Here is a 25,258-nt window from a genome sequence, read left to right on the forward strand (position 1 = left end):
TTTTTTGCACACATGAGCTCTCTGAACTTGGCTAATTCGCTGACCGCATTCTAAGGCAGCCTTCTTAGTATACATTTAAGTCACTGGGTAATTTCAACTTGTAAAATCAGTTGAGAAGCATCCATTATTTAATCATGTTGTGTTATCCTTGTATTTTGTCATTTAGAATTTTTTTTTTATTTAGCAAAATTGTCTGCTAGTCTATTTTTTATTTCATCTTTAAATGAATAGTTCAGTTTCTGGAGTTTATAAATGGGCTTTTTTAAACATATATTTTAGATACAGACGTTTCTGACGGGCGGTCATATTTGGAATCGTGGGTATCGGCACATTCAGGGGTTTGTGGTCTAACTAAACCACGAAAATGCACAAGTAGGCTAATTCTAAAGCAGTTATACCTTTAAACCGGACATTCTTGAAATGCCGACATTCTTGAAATGCCATCGTTTGCTGGACTCGCCAATTGACTTAATTGTCTTGTAGGCTACGGGAGTGAATGAAATGAACTACCCACCTAATATCAAATGCTCCCATTTCACATGCACAAGTTACCAAAGACCGAAACGTTGCACTGGGCGAATGAAGTTAAAGAGACAGCTGTCTTTCTGTTTTGTGTTTTTTTTTTTTTTCATCATTAAAGCTTGATGCGTTCAATTGGCCCAGGCAGTGAGCTGCCTGGTATACAGACATTTGTGGGTCCGTGGTTTAAAGCAAAAAAAAAAAAAAACCTCCAAAGAAGTTTGTACAGTGATAATATGTTTATAGAGACAGTACACGGGACACATTTTTATAGCATTTTTTTTTACAATTATAAATACAAATAGGCCTAACTGTTTTTATATTGTGTCGGTAGGCTACTTCTTTCATTGAGCGCAGCATCTCAGATCACCTATGCCACGGGAAATAATTTATAAAATAAGAATCGATTTTTAATAAGATTTTTATTATTTCGTGGAATGCAGTCATCGACTATGAAACGACCCGTAAGAAACAACCAAGTCTTTGTTTTTTGTTTTTTTAACAAATACGTTTTGAGGACGAATGACAAAGCAGGAATGCGTAAGTAGGCGGGTAATCGGGAGCCTTGCTGCTTGCAGCACGCTTTTAAATAGGCATACATTTTGACCAATGGGCTAGGAGTATTGGGCTTTATTTTGATTTAAACGCCCAATAGAGTATGACTAAATTTTATGGTAGGCGGGTGTTGCGTGCTTGCCAGGTAGCGGCGTTTCGTGGAACAGATGGAGCTGGTGAATGGGAGAGGATCGCAGAATTGGCTGGTGGGGTGGAGGGGATAACGTGGGACCCTCGACACCAGAGCGGGAGAGGCACAGCTGACTTTAGACAGATCCAGACATAGTAAATAGTTACTCTTTGGCTTCGATGTGTCCGGATCGCAAAGAAGGGACAACTACGTTCTCTGTTAGGCCCAAAACTAAAGCCTCGCCTTAGAGTGTATGTTTGATCACAGTTACGGAATAACGTTAGAGTCAGAGCAGATATAGGTGGGAGCGTGCTGAAAACCCTCGTAAGTTGTAATTATTTTACTAGATTTTGTTGCAGCACCAAAAGAGATACCGGATTCCTTAGTATCGGTAATGTTCGGAGCACCGGCTAACGTTAGCTAACTAGTCAACTTGCCTGGCTAGCAGGCTAAGCAGTCTTCTTGTTAGCTTGTTTCTAAAAGATGTAGCTAGTTAGCTGACTAGCTAACGGGCTAGGTGAAGAATGGGTGAATTATCAGTATTTGCTGCACTTTCGCGTAGTTTTAAACTGGCGGAGAGTATTGCTTGTATAGTTGCCTTGTTCTGATTTCGAGGCGAGCCAGAGCATACTGGAACATCGATCAACGGCCGCTAGATCACATCACAGTAATTCTAGCACGTCGCCCGAGCTTGTAAGAAAACCTTCAGACGCACACAGGCATGTACGTTTCGAATATAAAAGGTCCTTGTTACCTTACAACTCTTAATGTATGTTAATAGTCCCCGTCGTAAGGTTGAGCCTTATGTATTAAATGAAAGGAATCCCATCACCTTCATGGTTGATGCAATCTTGAAAAAATAGTCATTCCTTGGTTGGTTGTGGAGAGGGTTTTGCACACTCGCAAGAGTCGTAGCCAAACTGCGTTTGGTCAGGTTAGCTAAATCGGTTTGGAAATGGGGAACACGGTATCTTGCTGTATGTCTCCCGGTGGGAGCCCGAAGCTCCCACGGCAGTCAGACTCTGTGGAAGATTATCAAGCCAACACCGACCTGAGCGAGGACACCGGGCCCTACCTGCAGCACATCAGCGATAGAGAAGTGCCAGACGGTAGGTCCGCGCACCAGACACTTGAGTTGTTCAGTTCCTTCGATTGTTGGCAAACCAGTGGGTGGTTCATGGTTACAAATGGCGCTTCAAAGGAGGCTGGATGTTTCTGCTATGAAGTGTAAATTGCTTCCCCCACTCCAGTTCCCTCTCCAGGTTTGCTCACCGCTCCTCGGCTGGTGAGCCAGGCTTGGAGGCCCACAGCTGCGCATCGTAAACGTACAGAGTTATTACCATTAACTGATACTGTACCGCATACTAAATATTGAACAGCGGTGTTAACTGGTAGCGTCACAGGTGTTCGTACACCCCTGGGGACTAAATATTTCGCACTCAGTGATATGAGGGCACAGTTTTTGGACACGGGTGAGTTAATATCACATAAGACCCCCTGTTTTCTTTACTTTTTCACCGCCACATTTCGCCGGTTTTTAATAAACTCCGAAGCACATTAGCTGGCAGCAGTCCTATATATTACGTAAGCTTCTGTTGAAAATGGGCTTATGGGGCTTGCTCCCAGAAGTGAATACACTGCCAAACTGGGGCTGTCGGTGGACGTGCGCAGCTTTGATTTTGTAGGTGGAGTTTGTCCCCGTAAAAGTCCGCAAAGCTACGCACTAAAATAGCTTCACCTTAATGTGCAGCCTAATCCATTTAGCTCCACAGCAGCTTCTGTCCGCGGCTCGGACAGTTGGTGTTACCGCATGCCTGGCTGCCCGCGACTCTATCTGCACGGTGTGGGCACCTGGGATTGTCCGAGGATGAGATTCTACTGGACCAGTGCAACAGGCACATGCATACAGGACACCTCTACAAATCCCAACCACTCAATGTGTCGTCTTTCTCTTCTGAACTTCCTATTATTATGCTTCTTTTCTTGGACTGTCTTATCCTACAGACACCAGGCTGACCAGTGGAGGATGGGCTTTTACATTACTTGATGGTTTAGTGTTCAGGCTCCGCTTTCCTGTGAAATATATTTGTGACAGTGTTTATGTAAAATGTGGTACGCAAAAAAAAGATTGAAATGAATACTCACAAGGCTATTGCGAACAGTGACATTGACACCGGATGCATGTGCAAGATGTTCTTGTACAGACATGCCCAGCCATGATATTGCATCCATTCTTTTGAGGGTGTATTTAAAGAGGAGACAGTCAAATTCCCAGAGAAGCCAGCCAAACGGTCATTATTCACTCTTATTGTGAGGAAAGCTTGATTTGGCGGCCAAGCAACTTTGGCTTTGTGTGTGCCCTTTCACTGAGCCTTGTTACTGGTGTTTAGCTGGTGAGTGTTGTCACCTCCTGCCCAGTTCAGCGTTGGGTTTGACCTGAGAATATAAACCTGCTGCAAATTGCTGTGATCTGAGTGCGGTGGTAGCAGAGACGGTATTGGTCAGTAACAGGACATGGACACGCCTACAGGAACTGATCAGAGTTCCTGGTTTTAATTACCTTCACTTTTACTGTCTATTGGTGGGAGAGGCTGAGCCAATCATTGTGTGTTTCTGCAGTTGTGATATGCTAAACAACCTCTGTTGACAAAACATGATTTTATATAATGTAGCAGAAACGATGGCACAGTAACTTTGAAGACTTGTGACCCTGGACATGACTTGTTTTTTAACCTGATTTTCATCAGTACGAATGTTAGACAGGCTGTCCTAAATTTTGCATAGTTTTGTATGTAGCTTGCAGTATTGTACTCGGGACTGATGGCTACAGGTTGTAAGTGTGTTCCTGGTTCCTTAATCCACCAGTACACGTTGTGCTTTACTGCAAGTCCTGCTGTGCTTCTTTCACATACACTAACAAAATTTTACACCTTTACTGTGGTGCATGGCATCAGGTGGGTACGACCTGTGTGTGTGTGTGTGTGTGTGTGTGGGCAGGCAGGCAGGGGGGAGGAAGCTGATTCCTGTGGTATGGTGGTATGTCTGTAATCCCCTGTGGTTATGAAATCATGGCAGTTGGTGGTAATGAGTTCAGCAGTGGGACACATTCCTCACGGGAGTCTCTGGAACTCTTGAGGACTCTAACTCAGACTCCAGGATTAACCTTAGGGATGTTGTAGGGGACCAGATTCTATTTGGCCTTAAAAAAAAAACTGAATTCACTTTAGAGTTCCTTTAAGCAAAAGGTATGGATAGCACAGCAGTGGGGAAACTCCTGCCACCGGCCTGTGCTGAGAGTCTGTCCTTAGTTTGCCTTTTGGCCTTTGACTGTGTGGAGCAGGTTGTGTAGGTCAGAAATCGTAATTCCTTTGTAGAAGTGTCAAGAGCTATGAGGATACTCATTTCTGAAAACTGTGTCAAGGTCCGAATACTTTTGCAAGACACCATGGACGCCAAGTGAAGGGGATGGCACTTGGTTTCAGTGAATTTTTCAGGTATGGTGGAATTTGACTGAAAAGCTGTGGTGTTAAATGTGAGGTTTTGGGGGAAGTTGTGCTGTGCAGTCAGGGATATTTGAGCCCTGTGTTCTGGCTGAGCACCAGTGCAGGCTGCAGCAAAAAGGCTGACTGACTGTGTGGAGGCAACTGCTGCCAGCCACTGTGACATCTGGGCCGAAGCCTGGGCCCACAGTTACATTACGTAACCAAGCCCGGTGCCCATTTTTGGGGTTCAGCCAGGGAGACTTCCTCAGGAAGGGATGCTCCCTTGTGTGAGTGTGTATTTGCCCACAGAAGCACTCGGTGCAGAAATCCTCTTCCAGTAGACTTATTTAAGATGAGATTCTCCTTAATGGGACAGTAAAATTGTAGTCCAGTGTGTACTCTCAGTTAATGGAGAATTGTTCTACTTGTTCTGGATTGGACAAGGTGTCCAAGGCTACTGTCTGATGGGTCTGTTCCTAACATGTCATGTTAAAGGAATGTAATATTCATTTAAGTGAGAATTTATTTTGTTTTCTTGAAGGAAGTCTTTATTTGGGCATACCAAATGGACGCATGCCAAACCAATGGCCATCTCAGCACAGATTTCTAAAGTTCTGCTGTGTCTGACTACTAGGCAGCAAAGGGTGGCGAACTGGGCTTGTAACCTGAGCTACTTCAGTAAAGACTCGGCTGTACGAAGGCAGTGGTGGTATACTGTGCAGTTTCCCTGGGGGGGGGCGTCTGCTACACTTTATAACTGCGTAATTATAAAGAATGAAATGGCTTTGAACAGCACCCTATTATTTCACTCTCAGATTTGGCCCATGAATCGAACCCCTCGGACCACGCCCGTGCCAGCACCATCTTCCTCAGCAAATCCCAGACAGACGGTGAGTCCCTCGCCAAGCTTCCGCGGCACGTGGGCGGGGCATCTCAGTGATGAATATGATACCATACTAAGGCTGTCACGTGAGAAGCAGCTCTTCAGCCCGCAGATTAGAATCTCCCAATGGACGCGTTTCCTCAGAAATGGGCCGGGCAGTATGCTGTTAATGTAATTATAATGCTTTTTGACTGCATTCACAGTCATTGCCACTCTGCAGCATATCAGCCTTATTTTGTGTCTTTTGCAATACTGAACCTCCAACCTTCAGAGGCCATGTGAACTGCTTCTGGGGGGACAGAAACGCATCACGTGATCACATGGGAGCTGCACGGTCTCGCTGCGGACTGGCTGGCATATCAACACCCAGCAGATACTAGTGGTGATGTTTGTCCTATAATCATTTGGCCTCTGAAGTTTGGATGTTCACAACTGTATCTGGTATGTTTACAAGAAAAAGATCATAGGAAAGCTCAGGCTGCCCGTTGATATTGTGTTCAGATATTCGGTAATTATCGCTATCTTTTATCGACCAGCCTGTTGAATGGTACTGACCTTTCTTGTTTAACAATTATGCATTATCGCATGCAATCCCTACATCTGTACTGACAGTACTTTCCTCTCATTTCTTGCAGTGCGGGACAAAAGGAAAAGCAATCACATAAACCATGTGAGTAAATGAAGGAGTGTTTCAGACACTTATCTGTGTTTGAAATGCTGGAAATGTAAACTCTGTACCTAACCCTTATCAGTCTTAGGAATGTGGCTCTATCTGAAACACAGGAAGTGTAGACTGAATATGACTAACCCTAAGAATCTTAGGAGCATGTTTCTATCTGAAGCACAGGAAGTGTAGACTCTGTACATGGCCGAGCGTGTCTCTTCGTGTCTGAAACACAGGAAAGGTAGGCCATCTGTACAAGACCCTAGCAGTCTTAGGATTGTGTACCTGTATCCGAAACACAGGAAGTGTAGACCCTATGTCCCTAAGCCTAACAGTCTTAGGAGTGTGTCCCTGTATCCGAAACACAGGAAGTGTAGACTCTGTCCCTAAGCCTAACAGTCTTAGGAGTGTGTCCCTGTATCCGAAACACAGGAAGTGTAGACCCTATGTCCCTAAGCCTAACAGTCTTAGGAGTGTGTCCCTGTATCCGAAACACAGGAAGTGTAGACCCTATGTCCCTAAGCCTAACAGTCTTAGGAGTGTGTCCCTGTATCCGAAACACAGGAAGTGTAGACCCTATGTCCCTAAGCCTAACAGTCTTAGGAGTGTGTCCCTGTATCCGAAACACAGGAAGTGTAGACTCTGTCCCTAACCCTAACGGTCTTAGTCGCTGATCCGCCCTGCATGTTTCCCGTCCCTTTGTGTTCTGGCACAGTTCTCCCCTGGCCTCCTCTCCAAGAAATACAGCTCTTGTTCCACCATATTCATCGATGACAGCACGGTCAGCCAGCCCAACCTGAAGAGCACAATCAAGTGGTGAGCATCTTCCTCTGTGACCATTTACCATGACCGTTCCTCTGTGACCATTTACCATGACCGTTCCTCTGTGACCATTTACCATGACCGTTCCACTTTGACCATGTATCACGATCGTTCCGCCTTCAGCTGCTTTTGTTCTATGTTCCACCAGACTACTGGAGCCACTCTGCGATGTTGCATGTTAATTATTCATAAGTTCTCCTCATAAAATCACTCTTTTAAAATGTATTTGGCAAATCATGGAGAAAAATTATTTTGAGAGAAATGGTTTTTATTCTCCCAATAGTCTTGCACATATATTTTAAATTCAATATCAATCTTGAAATGAGGTGTTATTTCTTTTTGAGTGGCGTCTTGCGCAGGCGTTGAGATGCTGCAGAGCTCTCTCCCTGCCCTCTGGCACAGAAGCTGAGAGGGTTTTTCAGAGGGAAGGTTTCCGCTCGTAAAACCTTCCCCTGCGGTTACCTTAACCCGCGCAGATTTTGGCGGGATGGGAGTCTAGGAACAGAGGCGGGGTTTCGCTTATGTATCCACAAGCGCGAAGGCACGTAACCCAACACAGCGGATCGATATAAAACCCGGTACGCTGCAGCCGCGGGCTCCCATCGGCGAGGCGGATGACATCACGTGTCCTGCGGGCCCGTCTCTCTCACGTCGCCACAGACGTGCGACTGCAGCAAACGATGGGAGGATGGATCGAATGCAGAAGTGATTGGATTAGTGCCGTGATTTATGTGACTGAGTTGAGTGAGTGAGCGAGAGGCGGAAGTGACTTTGACTGCTGAGGGATTGGAACTCATCTGTCTACTCTGGCTATCGGAGCTTCACCAAGTTTTTGTTTCATAAAACAGCAACTTGTAAAAAATGGTTTGTCTGATTGACGATCTTTGCCTTTTTTTTTTCCAGTGTCACCCTAGCAATATACTACCACATAAAAAACAGGTACGTGCGGTTTCCTCCTCCTTTGAAACAGAAACATAAGCGTGTGATTGTGACGGGGGTGTTTTATGCAGCCTTGCCACGGGCGCCTTTTCTGAAATATGGTCTCGGTCTCAGTCGAGTGTGAAATCCCACCTCCTGCTTTGGATGAAATGTAGCCCTCTGAACCAGAAGTCTGGAATAATATCTTTATGCCTGGTCTGTCGCCGCTGGTTTGTGTGTAACTCTACGTGCAAAGGGTCCGGAGCATTGCGAGTCTGCGAGCATGCTTGTGTGTGCGTGTGTGCATGTGTGCTTGTGCGTGTGTGTGTGTCTGTGGTTAACTAATACAGTTTTTCCTCTCTTTCAGGGACTTGACCAGGTCGCTGGACATTTTCGACGAGAAGATCCACCCCTTAACGGTGAGTGATGGGAGGTGGGGGTGATGGGGAAGCTTGTGACACTGTGATTGGCCAGAGATTTCACTTCTGCAGCCCTGCAGCTGCACTGTAGTGCAGTGAATTGGCTGATGGGCCTAAACCTGCCTGCTTACAGGGGGGTCCTCCAGCCTCGGCCCCTGCCTGTCCCAGCATGCCATCTTGGACAAGGCTTTCCTCAAAAAAGACACCCATATACTGATGAAAAGATAAAAGAAAAAGTAATTCCTCACTACATGAGTAAACAGTTGATTTGTAGTGATATATGATTGTTATCATTTACAGCAATACACAATTTAGACATTTTGAATAGATTTTGAGACACTGAAGAACACCAGGCTACACTGTTTATGTTTTACTTGGATCTTTAGTAGTTCTGCATATGAGGCATAGTTTTACATGTTATACACATGTGGCTCTCAGTATTTCATTACTGAGAGAAACTTCATTTTGGAATTTTTGCCATGATAATTGCATTTGTGGCACTTTATTTCTACCTAAATGAAAACTAATCTAAGTTGGAATGGTAAATGGAGTGAAAAAGCCTTAAATAGAACACTACATAAATGGGTGCGGATTAGCCTGATTTGGCATCTGCACAAAGGGGTTAATGTCATCATTGTATGGAGTTGTAGCATATTTCTAATTGTTTGCCGTTTCATCTATGCATCTATTAACAAACCAGTGAACAAAGAACAGAGACCAAATAGAGCAATTTATAGTATTAGCACAAAATGGTATCATGTCACGTCAGTCATGATTAACTTCTGAGAGGATGAAAGATTGTAGGCTGTGTGAGTCGGCTGTGCTGTTTTTAGCTGTCATATGATGCTGAAAGGGACATCGATAATGTCTGCTGGACAACCAGGTAGATTAATGTCTGGATTAGGTTCAGAAATGCCTTTCTCCATATCACAGTGTGATATGCAGTTTTAAAATGCATCAGTATTTTTTTGTATAGGCCTCAGGTCTCACTGAAGTGGTAATCATCTGTGCAGTTGGGGGATGATCTTTGACGTCGTCCTTGTTGTACATGTGACGAGGCACGTGACCAAGTACAAGACTGAGCATAGGCTGTTTCCAATTGCTAATTTTGCCTCCTTGCATCCTTTCCTCCCTTCCTTAGCTCCACCCAATGGTGGACGTAAGGAATTGAGGAGACTTGCATTCGGAAAGTGTTCAGTCTGTTCAGTAAAGTGTCGGTTTGAAGCCACATCAGTTACAGACGTGGCAGACAGGGAAGTGTGGGTCCACAGGTCAATCATTTATGTCACGCATTCCGAAAATAGTACTTTCGCTAAAGGAGGCACTCGTGTTTCTTTGCTCAAGCATCCTTCCAGAGACCCCTAGCTCGCGGTCTGTTGAGCGCACGTTACACTTCCTGGTTCAGAAGTGATCCCGGTTGGTTACGATTGGTGCCCCTGTCTCTGCCAGTGACATGCTCTGTGGTTGTGGCGGCGCTCTTGTTCCGCAGAGAGATCACGTCCCCGATGACTACTCCCGCACCGACCCGGAGCACAAGCTCATCTACCGCTTCGTCAGAACGCTCTTCAGCGCTGCCCAGCTCACGGCCGAGTGCGCCATCGTCACGCTGGTGAGCGAGCCGCCCGTCTGCGTGTCTGTCCGTCTCTCTCTCTGTTTGTCCGTTCGTCCTTCGCTCTGTCTGTCAGGGGTCCCAGCCTCAAATCCTGGGGGGTTACCGTGTCTGCAGTTTTTTTTGTGGTTTAATTTCAATAAGCAGCCGTTTATGGCCTTGGAAACATGGTGTGCTCTTCAGCCAATCAGCGACTTCAGTTAATCACCAAGTGCTGAAACACCAAACACCAGCCAGCACCATTAGGGCTGCAACAATTAATCTAACTAACTTACTAGATTTAATTGTTTACAAAATGAATCACTTTGATTTTTGACACTGTGATGAATTGCTGTTATAATTTAATATCCTAACCATTTCCCAAAAGCATCCCTCACCGAATGAGGGCTGGTGATTGCTCCAGGGAAATGACAGGAGTTTACATGTCTGTTGCAGATTAATGGGTTCCCTCTGAACATAATTATGTGTTTGAATGTGTTGCGGATCGGTGAGCATCAAATAGAACTTCCTCCTGCTGGAATGCTTTGAGTATTGTTCAGATAATACATTTAGTCATTGAATTTCTTTACCGTTCTAGAAAAGTGAACGTGTTTTTATATTTTTAATTTATTTAAAAGTAGCCAGTGATAACCAAATAATCAATAACCGGACCCCCTGACACTGGGCCCTCCTCAGGTGCAGAACAGGCAGGGCTAGTGGGCCAAACAAAGCAACGGGCTGCAGGGATAGTGTCTGAGCCTCAGGTTCACAGTGGGCTGGACTCCTCTGGTTCCGTCTCCATACTGCAAACACAACGCTTAGTTAACGGCTGACTTCTGGAGTCTCTGTGAACTCCCCAATTGTACAATGAGTTCTGCCTTCCAGCAGGCTGGTGAGTGTGTATCTGTGAGGTGTGGCTGAAAGGCAAGACTTCATATATCAGCACTCCACTGAAGATTGCTCAATAGAGCCACTTTCCACTCAGAGCCTGCAGGCTAATTTAAGATATTCATATCATGTTATATTTGATGAGACCACTAGAGGGCAGTAAAACCAGCGCTGTGCCCAACCAGTGCTGAACGTAATGAATTTCTCAGTTATGGCAGAATGTAGCCCGGCGGGAATAGGGATGTATGTGTGTTGATTTTAAGCGGTGATTGACAGGTCCGCTTTCCCCTGCAGGTGTACCTGGAGAGGCTGCTGACCTACGCGGAGCTGGACATCTGTCCCTGCAACTGGAAGCGCATGGTGCTGGGGGCCATCCTGCTGGCCTCCAAGGTGTGGGACGACCAGGCCGTCTGGAACGTGGACTACTGCCAGATCCTCAAGGACATCACGGTGGAGGACATGTGAGTGGGCTGTGTTCGGGAGGCTGTGGTAGAACAGGGAGCTGCTGCGTTTGGGGGAGGCAGTGCTGCATTTGGGGGGTGCAGTGCTGCATTTGGGGGCCAGGGGGCAGTGCTGCTTCAGTTGCCACAGTGCCAGTGTTATAATAGCAGTTCCACTCACCCTCCTGCTCCGCCAGTCTCCTTTTTACGATAATGTCATGCTCGGTCAGTGTATTTACAGTGTATCAGGACCGTCTGTGTGTGCCTGAGTTTTCACGGGCAGCAGAATGGCATTATGGTTAGGGAGCTGAGCTCACAGCTCCACGGTTGGATTCCCAGACGTGGTAAATCATCCGTTTGTGTGAATGGATTGAGTGTCAGCCGCTGTGGACGAGAGTGGCTCTGCCTAAAAGTGTAAAATGTTTGTGGTTTTAACAAAGAGTGTTGGGTAACAAGAGGTAGAGTTTATCAGCACCGGAAATCATGCTCCGGGTCTCCATTGATCCCACGACTCTGAACAGTGCAGGTTGTGTTACTGCAGACTCTGCTGTGTGCAGTGTTTGTGAACAGTGCAGGTTGTGTTACTGCAGACTCTGCTGTGTGCAGTGTTTGTGAACAGTGCAGGTTGTGTTACTGCAGACTCTGCTGTGTGCAGTGTTTGTGAACAGTGCAGGTTGTGTTACTGCAGACTCTGCTGTGTGCAGTGTTTGTGAACAGTGCAGGTTGTGTTGCTGCAGACTCTGCTGTGTGCCATGTTTGTGAACAGTGCAGGTTGTGTTGCTGCAGACTCTGCTGTGTGCAGTGTTTGTGAACAGTGCAGGTTGTGTTACTGCAGACTCTGCTGTGTGCAGTGTTTGTGAACAGTGCAGGTTGTGTTACTGCAGACTCTGCTGTGTGCAGTGTTTGTGAACAGTGCAGGTTGTGTTGCTGCAGACTCTGCTGCGTGCAGTGTTTGTGAACAGTGCAGGTTGTGTTACTGCAGACTCTGCTGTGTGCAGTGTTTGTGAACAGTGCAGGTTGTGTTGCTGCAGACTCTGCTGCGTGCAGTGTTTGTGAACAGTGCAGGTTGTGTTACTGCATACTCTTCTGTGTGCCATGTTTGTGAACAGTGCAGGTTGTGTTACTGCAGACTCTGCTGTGTGCAGTGTATCTGAACAGTGCAGGTTGTGTTACTGCACAGACTCTGCAACCAGCCATGGAAATGTTGTGGTGCCGTTAACTGTAATAAGAGGGAAAAATATTGTTTTCTCATTTCCTCATAAAAAATGGCTAGCGTCAGTGTGGGTGCAGGCTGTGGCTTTAGTCCAGCACTAAGACACCTGATTCTCTCTTGATTGAAGACCATGGTTAGTTAGTTGAATGAAGTGCCATAGTGCTGGACTAAAAAAAAAAAAAAAACCTAAATCCACCCCAGCCCTTTTCGGATAAGATCTGACCCTTCTGGTCTAAAGGGGGCCATTAGAAGGAAAAATCTGGGTCACTCTTTCCCTTTCAACTCAGCGCACACTAATTACACAGTTCCCATTGGCCAGCAGGATTATATTTCTAACTTCTTTCTGCTATTTGTTTTGTGGCTGCTGCAGTAATTGTGCATATCTGCTTTTAGAGCATGCTCTGTAATCCTGTTCTCCCAGAGAACACGGGGACTTCACCTCAGGTGGGCCGTGAAGGTGGTGACCGTTAAAAGTGAAGCGGACTTTCAGAAGGACTGCGTTCTGACTGACTCCCCGTCCCTCCTCCCTCAGGAACGAAATGGAAAGACACTTCCTGGAGCTGCTGCAGTTCAACATCAACGTCCCGGCCAGCGTCTACGCCAAGTACTACTTCGACCTGCGCTCGCTGGCCGACGACAACAACCTGAACTTCCCCCTGGAGCCTCTGAGCAACCAGCGCGCACAGAAGCTGGAGGTGAGGGGGGCGGGGGCCTGACTGGGTGGGAGGGGCCGGAGTATGGGCACTGACTGGGCGGGGGAGAGTAGGGGAGAGGGGACAGGGTATGAGCACTGACTGGGCAAGGGAGAATGGGTGGGAGGGGCCAGGGTATGGGCATTGACCGATTTTGAGTTTTCAATATTCAGTTTGATCTTTTTGTTATTTGAATTGTGGTATGCTTCCATAAGAATCAGGCTACTCCGGCATCAAAAATAACTGAACAAGCAGAGAGTGAGGCAAAAATAAGGTGTGTAAAGCAGGTGTGTAAAGGTGTGTAAAGCACGAGTGTAAAGCAGGTGTGTAAAGGAGGAGTGTAAAGGTGTGTAAAGCAGGTGTGTAAAGGAGGTGTGTAAAGGAGGTGTGTAAAGGAGGTGTGTAAAGGAGGTGTGTAAAGGAGGTGTGTAAAGGAGGTGTGTAAAGCAGGAGTGTAAAGGTGTGAAGGGTGTGTAAGCAGGTGTGTAAGCAGAGTAGCGTAAGCAGTGTAAGCGAGGTAAAGCAGGTGTGTAAAGCAGGAGTGTAAAGGAGGTGTGTAAAGCAGGAGTGTTTCTTTTGCGCCTCTACATCATGAAACCTATGCACTTGTTGTACGTCGCTCTGGATAAGAGCGTCTGCTAAATGCCTATAATGTAATGTAATGTAATGTGTAAAGCAGGAGTGTGTCCTGTGTCCCGTGTCCTGCAGGCCATCTCCCGGCTCTGTGAGGACAAGTACAAGGACCTGAGCAAAGCGGCCATGAGACGCTCCCTCAGCGTGGACAACCTGCTCAACTCCCGCCAGTCGCACGCTGTGCTGTCATAGGTCCACGCTGACCTCTGACCCCTGAGCCCGCCCCTCGGCCTGAGCCAAAGACACTGGTACCCCTCCAACCCCCCCCCCTCCAAAGGTGTGGAACTGAAGAACAGAGCAAGCAAGAGACTGTTTTTTGTTTTTTTTTGAGGTTCCCCCCCATTTTTTATTTTTTTTGCTTACTATGTAGGCTACTAGCTGTGAAATTTGTCAGTTTTTAATTAACTGAAATTATTTGCAGATGGAGTATTTTAAATAAACACTAATCATGACAGATATGGTTTGAACTCTGAGGATGTCCTTTCATGCATAAGTGAGCAGGTTAATGGTCTCCATGGAATGTTCTGGAAGGCACATTCAGGTGCAGAATTGGCACTTTTAATGAAGATGATGAGAGAAGATTGTGTAGACTAATACAGGTAATGGGCTATGCTTGCTCAAAAATGGCAAAATGATATCCTTTTATCCTAATGCAATTATTCAGAGAAAAAGTTTACTTTTTAATGAGTAATTCTTTACCTTCCAAAAAAAAATTGTCATCTTCATCAGTGGTGCCAGTAATTCTGACCTGACTATTTATCAGTGACTTCCGCGTTGAGTTGAGTACCCAACTGCATTCACCACAGCTCTTCAGGTCAGTGATCAGCAACAGAATGCTTTCAGGAGCATGGTGAACACTCATCTGAGATCAGCTCGGATGTAATGTGAAGTGGCGTGTGACAAATGCAACAGCAATGACACAGACTGACTACCTTTTCTCCAAAAACCCTCTTTTTATTCACTAGTTCATTGACACATGGACTGAACACAAATCAGAATCTGCCCCACATCCTTTATTGCAGTAACACAAACATCTGAGTGGCTTCAGCTAATGCCCGTTGTGTGCAGGGGAGGACGTCAGTAGTACTTAATGCTTTACTCAGCACCTGGCAACCAGAGACTGGTACGTGATCATTGGACAAACTTGGTGGGAGGGGCAGGGTGTGAGACACAGGAAATGGGTTTAACGGACGAGTGCACATAGCTACGTGTTAAGGCAACACCAGGGGAGAAAGGAGGCGCAACTCCGGGGGAGAAAGGAGGTGCTCACCCGCTCCCTTTGCTGTTCGGGTGGGTGGTAGAGCGCCTCCTGCAGCCAGGAGGAGGTGCAGCGGTTTGGGATCGCAGCGGTCAGCAGCACCGTAAACGACCTGACCAAGGCGGGGGTAGGGGGCGGGGCCACCGTGCCCAGGGAGGGGTCCCGCTGGGGAGGCCACTCTGGACGGAGAAACGAGCTGGTCTGATTTGGTCCAACGTTGGGCTCGGAATCGGAAGTGTGTGTGTGTGTGTGTGCGCTTTGTGCGAGCGAGTCATGTTCACAGTTTGGACTGGCTCGACAGCTTGGTGTTCAGGTTCTCTGCCAGCTTGTCCAGGAACTCGAAGGTGTTCAGGTAATCGGAGCGCTGGACGCTGGATGGGCAGACGACAGGGAAAGAGAGGAAAACATTTAATTAAATAGGTAAAGGATTCACAGACTGGGAGATGCATCAATGTGCTTGTTTTCCAAAAAAGGAAAGACAAAGAGAAGTGCCACTTTGGATGAACCGTATTGAAAGTGCAATAATGTCTCAGTTATAAAGGGCAAGGGGCAGACTGGGTTGGTTTGGGTGTGGGTGGGGGGTAGAGGGCGGGGTCTCACTTGGGCAGCCCCTTGATGCAGGCAGCCAGGTCCTTGGTCATGAAGCCGGCCTCGATGGTCTCGATGCAGACGGCCTCCAGCGACTCGGCGAAGACGCTCAGCTCGGCGTTGCCGTCCAGCTTCGCCCGGTGGGCCAGCCCGCGGGTCCACGCAAAGATGGAGGCTGGAGCACACACACCGCCGTCAGTAAGACTGGGGAGGACTGCACCGGGGGTGTATTATAGAGCTGATGGAGGTTTGGGAGTATGCTTCTCACTGATAGGGTTGGTGGAGGTCTGCTTGCCGTGTGTGTGTGTGTGTCTATGTGTGTGTTTCTCACCAATAGGGTTGGTGGAGGCCTGCTCGCTGTGTGTGTGAGATTCTCACCGATGGGGTTGGTGGAGGTCTCCTTGCCCTGCTGGTGTTGGCGGTAGTGTGTGTGTGTGTGATTCTCACCGATCGGGTTGGTGGAGGTCTCCTTGCCCTGCTGGTGTTGGCGGTAGTGTGTGTGTGTGTGTGTGTGATTCTCACCGATGGGGTTGGTGGAGGTCTCCTTGCCCTGCTGGTGTTGGCGGTAGTGTGCGTGTGTGTGTGTGTGTGGTGTGTGATTCTCACCGATGGGGTTGGTGGAGGTCTCCTTGCCCTGCTGGTGTTGGCGTAGTAGTGTGTTGTGTGGTGTTGTGTGTGGTGTGTGTGTGATTCTCACCGATGGGTTGGTGGAGGTCTCCTTGCCCTGCTGGTGTTGGCGGTAGTGTGTGTGTGTGTGTGTGTGTGATTCTCACCGATGGGGTTGGTGGAGGTCTCCTTGCCTGCTGTGTGCGTAGGTGTGTGTGGTGGGTGTGTGTTTCTCACCGATCGGGTTGGTGGAGGTCTCCTTGCCCTGCTGGTGTTGGCGGTAGTGTGTGTGTGTGTGTGTGATTCTCACCGATCGGGTTGGTGGAGGTCTCCTTGCCCTGCTGGTGTTGGCGGTAGTGTGTGTGTGTGTGTGTGTGTGATTCTCACCGATCGGGTTGGTGGAGGTCTCCTTGCCCTGCTGGTGTTGGCGGTAGTGTGTGTGTGTGTGTGTGTGGTGATTCTCACCGATGGGGTTGGTGGAGGTCTCCTTGCCCTGCGGTGTGGTGGTGTTGGTGGTGTGTGTGTGTGTGTGTGTGGATTCTCACCGATGGGGTTGGTGGAGGTCTCCTTGCCCTGCTGGTGTTGGCGGTAGGTGTGTGTGGGTGTGTGTGTGATTCTCACCGATGGGTTGGTGGAGGTCTCCTTGCCCTGCTGGTGTTGGCGGTTGTGTGTGTGTGTGTGGTGTGGATTCTCACCGATGGGTTGGTGGAGGTCTCCTTGCCTGCTGGTGTTGGCGTGTGTGTGGGTGTGTGTGTGTGTGTGTGATTCTCACCGATGGGGTTGGTGGAGGTCTCCTTGCCCTGCTGTGTGTTGGCGGTATGTGTGTGTGTTGTGATTCTCACCGATGGGTTGGTGGAGGTGTGCTGTCTGTGGGTTCTCACCCATGGGTTGGTGGAGGTCCCTTGCCTGCTGGTGTTGGCGGTAGTGTGTGTGTGTGTGATTCTCACCGATGGGGTTGGTGGAGGTCTCCTTGCCCTGCTGGTGTTGGCGGTAGTGTGTGTGTGTGTGATTCTCACCGATGGGGTTGGTGGAGGTCTCCTTGCCCTGCTGGTGTTGGCGGTAGTGTGTGTGTGTGTGATTCTCACCGATGGGGTTGGTGGAGGTCTCCTTGCCCTGCTGGTGTTGGCGGTAGTGCCGCGTCACTGTGCCGTGGGCGGCCTCTGCCTCCACCGTGCGGCCATCAGGGCAAATCAGAACGCTGGTCATCATGCCCAAGGAGCCGTAGCCTGAGCAACGCAGGGCCCAGTACTGTTAATGATCACCTCATTATCATAACTGAGCCTTTACACCAAACCTGTGTCCCTACAACAGGGCCCCCCCCCCTTCTGAGCAAATACAAGTATTACATTACATTACAGGCATTTAGCAGACGCTCTTATCCAGAGCGACGTACAACAAGTGCATTAGTTCAAGTAATGAGAGTAGTACTACTGTTTTAATACAGCAATTTAAACATTCTTAATGAGCGTAAATGCCTGCACATACACCATAAAGCAAGCCCTCCCATAATATGCTGTATTCTAGGCAGCGCTCTCACTACACCGAGGCCTCTCTCTCTCCCTCCCTCTCTCTCTCTCCATCTCTCACCTGAGCCACGGAGTCGGACTGCACGTCCCCGTCGTAGTTCTTGCAGGCCCAGATGAAGCCGCCCTCCGACTTCATGGCCTGGGCCACCATGTCGTCGATGAGCCGGTGCTCGTACCAGATGCCCTTAGCCTCGAACTGGGCCTTGTACTCCCTGCGGTAAGACACCAGAGTGAATGCAGCTCTCCTTTCCAGTGTGACTGTAACCAGTCGGAACACTTTGCGCCAAGTAACGTGACACCGGTTGGGTGAAGTTCGATGGCACACGGGGACGGATAGCTGCCGTGCGTCATTTCAGGTTACTGTACGGATTCATATAGCCGCAGCCGCAATGATTTTGATAATTAATGAACTGCAGTTTGTAAACGATGCATCTCATTAGCAGACTTGGACTGCGTGGCATTGAAATGGCACACACAGCGTGTAGCGGTTTGAGCCCAGCAGCTGGCTAGCGTGAGCGGAAGCCCCCAACTGGCAGCTAAGCCAGCCAGCTTCCAGTAAGAGTGAGCAGCTCAGTGCTACAGGCTGGGAGCGTGGGGTCTACAGGCTGGGAGCGCGGGGTCTACAGGCTGGGAGCGCGGCGTCCACCCGCGGGAGCGTGCTAACCCACCCGCGCACCATGGCAACCCCCCAGGGCCACGCCTCCCTTTCCCCCGAGCAGCCGGTGAGGGGTAGACGGCGCCTTACTTCTCGTAGATCTCCTGGAAGATGTCCTTGAAGCGGCCGTCGTACTTCTTGAGGATGGTGTTCTTGGTGCTGAGGTAGAGGGGCCAGCCCTTGGTCAGGCCCATCTGGAAGGAGCTGTGGGCGAATTCGCGGATGGACTTGTCCGTGTTGTACATCCCCAGAGCCACGCCCCCAGTGCCTGCAGTGACGACATCACAACACTTCACATGAGCCACGCAAGTCCATACAGTTCCCTAAGATTAACTTGAATTTATAAAAGCAGCATGTTAATGTGTTTATTTTTATTTGAAAGACTTATTTGGCGTGTGAATTACTGATTTTTGAAAAAATTACTTTATTTAATTAAACAGAAAGAAAGAAAAAAGCTTTTCTCTGGCCAACTGTATTAATATGACAAAATACAATTTCCTCATTTGTTGCACAAACAATATAGCTCACTATCTGTGTTGTGTATTTTCTATAGCCTAAACTCACATTTATCAAGGGTTTTTTTTTTACTATACATACTACACAAGCCAAAATATCCTGGAGCACAAGCTCTCTTCCCTTTTGTGTGCGCCGCCATGTCAGTAGCTCTAGGACTAAAAAGTTTTCTAATTCACAAAAAGTGCTAATGTATCAGCAATAGTATTACTGCTGTCAAGCAACTTCCTTTGGTTTTCTGTGACATTTTCATGAACTCCGCGTCGTACCCTCAAAGTCGTGGACGACGAACGTGGTGGGCTTCCCGTCCTTGGGGGTGTACTTCATCTCCACGCGCCCCGGACCCGGCACCACGAAATCCGTGGCTTTGTACTACAGGGAAGAGAGGAGGGGGCTGCTGAGGAGGGCTGACACGCAGACAGAGGTGCTGCCATCTGCTGGAGGTAGGCCTCACAGCACTCTGCTCACGGGTCGGTGTGGAAGCCTGATTAAGAAAGGCTTTACTGGCAGTGTTCAAATACTAAAACTTTATTAGTACAGACTGAGGTACAGCTCAGGGCCGTAAAGATATTTTGAACACAGACCAGGCTGTTGGTGGTGTAGAGGGAATCTAAAGAGGAGGGACTGTCATAATAACAGGCCTTTGGGAGGATAAACAACCCTCTAGAAAACAGACTGGATTCGGCAAAGTGTTTTGTTTAAATGGAGTTGAATTTCCTTTCATTCACTGCAAGTTTGTCACATCTAAAGGAAACTGATTAGTTTAGTCAATACACTGCTCACAGGCACAAAGAGAGAGAGACTGCACGTATGGACCCACTGCACATAGACGAAGCACAGACAAACACTTTACATTACATTACAGGCATTTAGCAGACGCTCTTATCCAGAGCGACTTACACAACTTTTACATAGCACTTTACATTGTATCCATTTATACAGCTGGATATATACTGAAGCAGTTTCGGTTAAGTACCTTGCTCAAGGGTACAACGGCAGTGTCCTTACCCGGGAATCGAGCCTGCGACCTTTCGGTTACAAGCCCAGTTCCTTACCCACTGTGCTACACTCCGTCTATTTACATAGAGATACACTGTGCGTAGAGACACAAACAGACACCCTGCACATAGACGCACTGCGCATACAGACACCCTGCACATAGACACACTGCACATAGACACACTGCGCATACAGACACCCTGCGCATACAGGCACCGTGCTCAGACAGACTGCGGTACCTGGTCCCCGTGGGCGTGTCTGCCGATGATGATGGGCTTTAGCCACCCGGGCACCAGGCGGGGGATGTTCTTGCAGATGATGGCCTCGCGGAACACCGTCCCGCCCAGGATGTTGCGGATGGTGCCGTTGGGCGACTTCCACATCTGCTTCAGCCCGAACTCCTCCACGCGCTTCTCGTCGGGCGTGATGGTGGCGCACTTTATGCCCACGCTGTGGCGCCGCACCGCCTCGGCCGCGTCCACCGTCACCCGGTCGTCCGTGGCGTCGCGGTTCTCCATGCCCAGGTCATAGCTGCCGGGCAGACGGCCGGTGTCAGATGGAAAAGTGCCCCCCCCCCGCCCCCATCCTTATAGAAGAGTGACCCCACTGGTAAGGAGTAGCCTGTTTATTCAATTTCATATACTATACTAGAAAAATGTGATGGTGGCGCTGTCTACGAAACATACAGCGTACTGTTTAGTGTTTTAGTATGCGATGGTCAGAAAGCAAAAAATATCCTCCATACTATTTCCCAACTGTTCTGTGGAAGTTTCTTAAGACGTTTCGCTATCGAGCCGCCAAGTTCCCATGTTTTTATAATTGTTATTGAAGGAAAACGTCAGCAAAACTGTGCCTCATTTTAAAGCAAATCTGGGGATTATATTTATGGGACCAAAATGTTTGTTTACTTCCTGAAAATTACACTCCCGACTATACTCAGTGAAACCCTGGAAATAAGTATATCATCCTGGGATATTAAGTACACTACATTTAGAGACAATTTTGCCTACTTAACGTTCTCATCCAGGGTCCTCAACAACTACACTCAATAGTAGGGAAGTGTGCTGATTCAGACACAGCCCTAGTCACACACCACAACTACTTAAGCCTGCATTCCCACAATCCCCCTGCACAGACTAAGGTCCCAGAGGCCACACTGCTCAACACTGCAGTATTTCCTGCAGTCAAGGTGTGGTGTTATATAAATAATATATAACCCTCTCAACCAAACTGCATGCGTTTGCAGAAAACCAGACACACACCCTAAAATGCCCTAAAAACACGTCATCGCCCGAAAGCTACTCCGTTGCGAAGAATTCTCCCTCGTTAAAGACGGCACTGCAGAACACTACATTTAAGGACTGCAAATGCTCTTTACACTGAGGCAAAGAAACTTTGAGATACCAGATGGTGAAGTTTTGGTACAATCACAAAGGGACTTCTACAAATGGGCTTTTTTCTCCTCTGAAAGTGTTTGGGAATTGCAGCTCAATTCAGTGGGAATGCCACAAGCAGCCAAGGATGTGTAAACCCCAAACCCCAGCGACACAGAGAGCGAAAGCTTCCTGAGGCAGGATGTCAGGCGGGCGACGGTGTTCCGCAAGCTCAGCTGATTTTACTCAATCGCGTGACCTCAGAGAGCCTGTAGTTACAACACAAAAAATGTGCAATCTACACGAAGCAGGAGAAACTATCCACTCCGCACCCTCCCTCCCCCCCCCATGCTGAGGAACTGATCCAAACACTCACAAAGGCGGGTTCAGGCGCTGCCACTGATGTAACGAAGCTGAGAAAGCCCTCTCTGTTCAAGCGAAACAAAGCTCACTGAAAGAGCCCCTGCTAACAGAAAGCATCACATTCTTTCAGGAATTAAAACCTCCCTGCCCAACCTGATGTGCCCTGGCTTCACTTCCTAGTTCCTACATGTGTTCACCCCAGAGAACCCTCGTCCTCCTGTGTGCACATCACCTGCCAGTCCACAGTCCAAAGCTATTACACAAAGCAATGGTTGGGCAATCCCCAGCAATACATATTATCAATTTCCTAACAGTTGCCCAGGAGAGAACAGGGCGCAGGGTCTAAACCTGAAAAACAAGCCTGTCAGTCGTACTCTTTTAAAGAAACTGGTCAGCCAAGTCGAATGAGTGGAGACAGACTTCCTCTGGACTGAACCTGCTTTTCGAGTTGAAACGGAATGCCCTCAGATATGTGTTCATACTGCCAACAGCAAGACCCACTAGTGTCATGATGTAAAACAGTAACAGTTCCTGTGCACCTTCTAGCACTTTTTGCATTGCATTACATATATGGATGCAACATTTCAGGTGCACGATAACGAACCATTTTTGATGTTGCAAATGATAGTGCAATCCGATAAAGACAGTGTTTGCACATGATAAAATTCTGAATTAAGATCACAGCCAGAATCCCTCACGCCACCCCATCCCACCTCCCCACCCCCACCTTCCCTGAGAGACGCACATATTAGGGGTGGAGTCAGTGTGCCTCACCTGTGAAGATCTATTTCCAAATAGGGGAAGATGAGTTTTTCCTTAATAAGCTCCCAGATCACTCTGGTCATCTCATCCCCCTGCATCTCCACCACAGAGCCCGCCTGGATCTTCTGAGCCATCCTTATGCCTACCATACAAAGACAAAACCAAACAGTAAAAGCCCATGTACCCGTTTTTAAAGGGCTTATAAAGATTGCCATGTCAATACGCGGTTGCATAAGCACCATAGCCAAAGTGGAGGGTTTTACGCTTGCGCTGTACTGACCAGTGTTTCCCCATTTTCACTCCGTGTAAACAAACGGTCGCTCAGCTGGAATTAACAGTGACTTGTGAGAAGACTCACGAATCAGCATTTTTTTGTAGACAGTTTTCAGCGCTTCAGTATACAGAAAATGGCACACAATTTAAATGATCAAATAAGCTTTCGTTCAATTTCTGTTTCATTAAATGTATCGTGCGCCTGTATTACATTACAGGCATTTGGCAGACGCTCTTATCCAGAGCGACGTACAACATCTATCGTATCGTATCAAACGTAACGAACACTAGATAAAATGTAGTTAGTTCCCAGCCAGCGCTTCTTTATTTAATAAAATAAATGTAGCATTTTCTTGAAGAGGAAAAAACGGATTCGGTAGCCACCGGGGAAAGCGTCAAGGGCGTTTCCTTAAAGTTATGTTCTTAAATAAACAGACCACGAGACCTAAGAATGAACCAACTAATCTTCTTGGCCAAAGGATTCATGAATGGGCTAATTAATGTACATGACAGTGCGTATTACAGACCACCGCTTGTGTAGCTACTGCTGGCTGTCAAACTTGTCTAAACGCTCTACATTTATTTTTAATCAAACTTTTTTTAATCACAGGCAGCAGTAAATGAAACTAAAATTACGCAAGCTTCATAACGATGCACCAAATCATTCATTTACCAACATGTTAGCTAGCTAGCTTTTCAGAATTTAGGGCCTGAAGCATGGATTTACGATAAACTGTCAAATATATAGGCTGCAATTAGCTGACTGGCGTAGCGTGCAGCTGTAATCTCATAGCATCGACAATAAAAGCATAAAGTGTTACACGCCTACCTTCACGGTTTAATATTAGCCACAGGTTTCGCGGTGCTGCACTGAAATGATCTCGTAAGGCGACGCAAGTTTACTTAATTCCGGCTTGTCTCTATAGGACTGCGGTTGCGCGCAGAGGCGTATCTACTTGCGATGAACCCGCCCACTAAGGAGAGAGCCACTTACCCATTCACAAAGACCGGGAACAAAACTCAGCCAATAGGCTACCAAGACACACCACACCCCTATTGTCACAGCAACGAATCATGAAATCTGGGAATAGGGTGTTAGCCTAGTGACCTTTGTACTACTTTAAAATTGGGTTTTTGTGCTTGACCGAAAGTCTAGGCTACAGCACGACCGAAGGTTGACCAAATCTGTCTTTTTTGCTCCTCGGTCATAGAGAGTAATGGTCAGTAATCAATAATATCAAATGCCTGTAAAAAAAAAAATGCCAAGTAAAGAGATGTGTGTGCTTTATTGGGGTGACTTGTCTCTTTTTTATTTCCAATCAGGTAGGTCGAAACAAATGGTCTATAAAGCCACTCACATATAAGGATATGATTAGGTGACCAGATGTAGAGAGGCGGTTTTGAGAAATCAGGACACCAGGGTCAGCGACCATACTCATAAACCTGCCATGTAGGTCATTAATGACCACAGTTATTCAGAACCTCTGTTTAAAGTTTAATCTGAAGGTCAGTAGCTTCTATAGTTTTGTGCCCCTATTACTGTGCCAGGGAACTGGATTCTGGGGGTAGTGTACCCTAGTAGCATACCAAGCTGTCATAGCATCAGTCTAGTTTTTCCTGGTCTTCCATCCAAATACTAACCAAGTACAATCTTGCATGGCAAAGACAAATGCAGAGTTTTTGAAAAAAAAATTCCTACTGCTGCAATTCCTACACAGATTACCTAATATGGGTGTAGATACCCTCAAAGTAATGCTGACTGTTCTTGTAGTACAGTCCAAAAGTATTAAGCCACATATAGATCATTTACAATATTTTCATATTCATCAAACCATTCAGTGACCCCTTGTGCCCTGTGGATGGGGGCATTGCCATCCTGGAAGAGACCACTCGCATCAGTGTAGAAATGTTTCATCACTGGATAAAGGTGATCCCTCATAATAACTTGGAATTGATTTGCAGTGATCTGCAAATCAAATCCAATTCCGTTTTTGCAATCTGATTATGTAATCCAGATACAACGTAGTCGCTTCAAAAATTGAACACCAATTTACTCGCAATGAATGTATCGGTAACTCCTGTAAACACATACACACTTCTATTCACTTCAAATTCCAACACCACTTGGGATTAAGCACAACTGAAATTCCAACACGTTATATTTTTGCAATCACAACTAGGAGTAGCGACGGTTCTAATGCGGCCTCAAGAGATGGCGCTATTTCTCTACGAGTGAATAGGCACAGCCGTTATAGTTCTACTGTTGCTAGGCATGGCATTGTCAAAATAATTGAACGCATATTTTCGCTCCCCATAACGGCTTATAAACTGTATTAATGACAATCATTTTATATTCAGTATAACTAACTCCTATTACATTCAAACGATATTATCGCTACTTTACGACATCATATGTTTTCTTTTCCAGTTTTATATTTATGAAAATGAAAAAATAACAAATGTTTTCTCAATCATAATAAGAAGAGTTTTCAAGCA

The 25,258-nt window shown here is 47.2% G+C and overlaps 2 protein-coding genes and 2 long non-coding RNA genes across 5 annotated transcripts; 2 read left to right on the forward strand and 2 right to left on the reverse strand.

Moving 5' to 3' along the window:
* The first annotated feature begins 1,194 nt into the window (after positions 1 to 1,194).
* Positions 1,195 to 14,302, forward strand: LOC135241149 (cyclin-Y-like protein 1). The gene is made up of 10 exons (XM_064311301.1): positions 1,195 to 2,313; positions 5,502 to 5,576; positions 6,205 to 6,239; positions 6,949 to 7,049; positions 7,959 to 7,994; positions 8,341 to 8,392; positions 9,882 to 10,001; positions 11,163 to 11,329; positions 13,054 to 13,216; positions 13,922 to 14,302. The coding sequence occupies exons 1-10, from the start codon at positions 2,160 to 2,162 to the stop codon at positions 14,036 to 14,038; spliced, it is 1,020 nt and encodes a 339-aa protein (XP_064167371.1). The 5' UTR covers positions 1,195 to 2,159; the 3' UTR covers positions 14,039 to 14,302.
* LOC135241153 (uncharacterized) lies at positions 2,185 to 3,236 on the reverse strand. The gene is made up of 2 exons (XR_010325911.1): positions 3,098 to 3,236; positions 2,185 to 3,055 (listed from the first exon to the last, which is right to left on the reverse strand). It is a non-coding gene; the product is annotated as an uncharacterized LOC135241153 (long non-coding RNA).
* A 477-nt stretch (positions 14,303 to 14,779) lies between the features above and the next one.
* LOC135241148 (isocitrate dehydrogenase [NADP] cytoplasmic) lies at positions 14,780 to 23,730 on the reverse strand. Of its 2 annotated transcripts, none has more exons than XM_064311299.1 (9): positions 23,592 to 23,730; positions 22,502 to 22,631; positions 20,231 to 20,522; positions 19,262 to 19,364; positions 18,570 to 18,747; positions 17,885 to 18,036; positions 17,384 to 17,524; positions 15,705 to 15,867; positions 14,780 to 15,475 (listed from the first exon to the last, which is right to left on the reverse strand). In XM_064311299.1, exons 2-9 carry the CDS (start codon positions 22,621 to 22,623, stop codon positions 15,382 to 15,384), a joined length of 1,245 nt encoding a protein of 414 aa, XP_064167369.1. In that variant the 5' UTR covers positions 22,624 to 22,631; positions 23,592 to 23,730; the 3' UTR covers positions 14,780 to 15,381. The 2 variants fall into 2 exon arrangements, with proteins under 2 accessions (XP_064167369.1, XP_064167370.1); XM_064311300.1 differs by having other exon boundaries at positions 23,588 to 23,708.
* LOC135241152 (uncharacterized) lies at positions 16,284 to 16,790 on the forward strand. Its single transcript, XR_010325910.1, has 3 exons — positions 16,284 to 16,315; positions 16,406 to 16,482; positions 16,553 to 16,790. It is a non-coding gene; the product is annotated as an uncharacterized LOC135241152 (long non-coding RNA).
* Positions 23,731 to 25,258: the final 1,528 nt, after the last annotated feature.

This window comes from Anguilla rostrata, chromosome 15 (assembly GCF_018555375.3).
Source record: "Anguilla rostrata isolate EN2019 chromosome 15, ASM1855537v3, whole genome shotgun sequence".
NCBI classification, from domain to species: domain Eukaryota; kingdom Metazoa; phylum Chordata; class Actinopteri; order Anguilliformes; family Anguillidae; genus Anguilla; species Anguilla rostrata.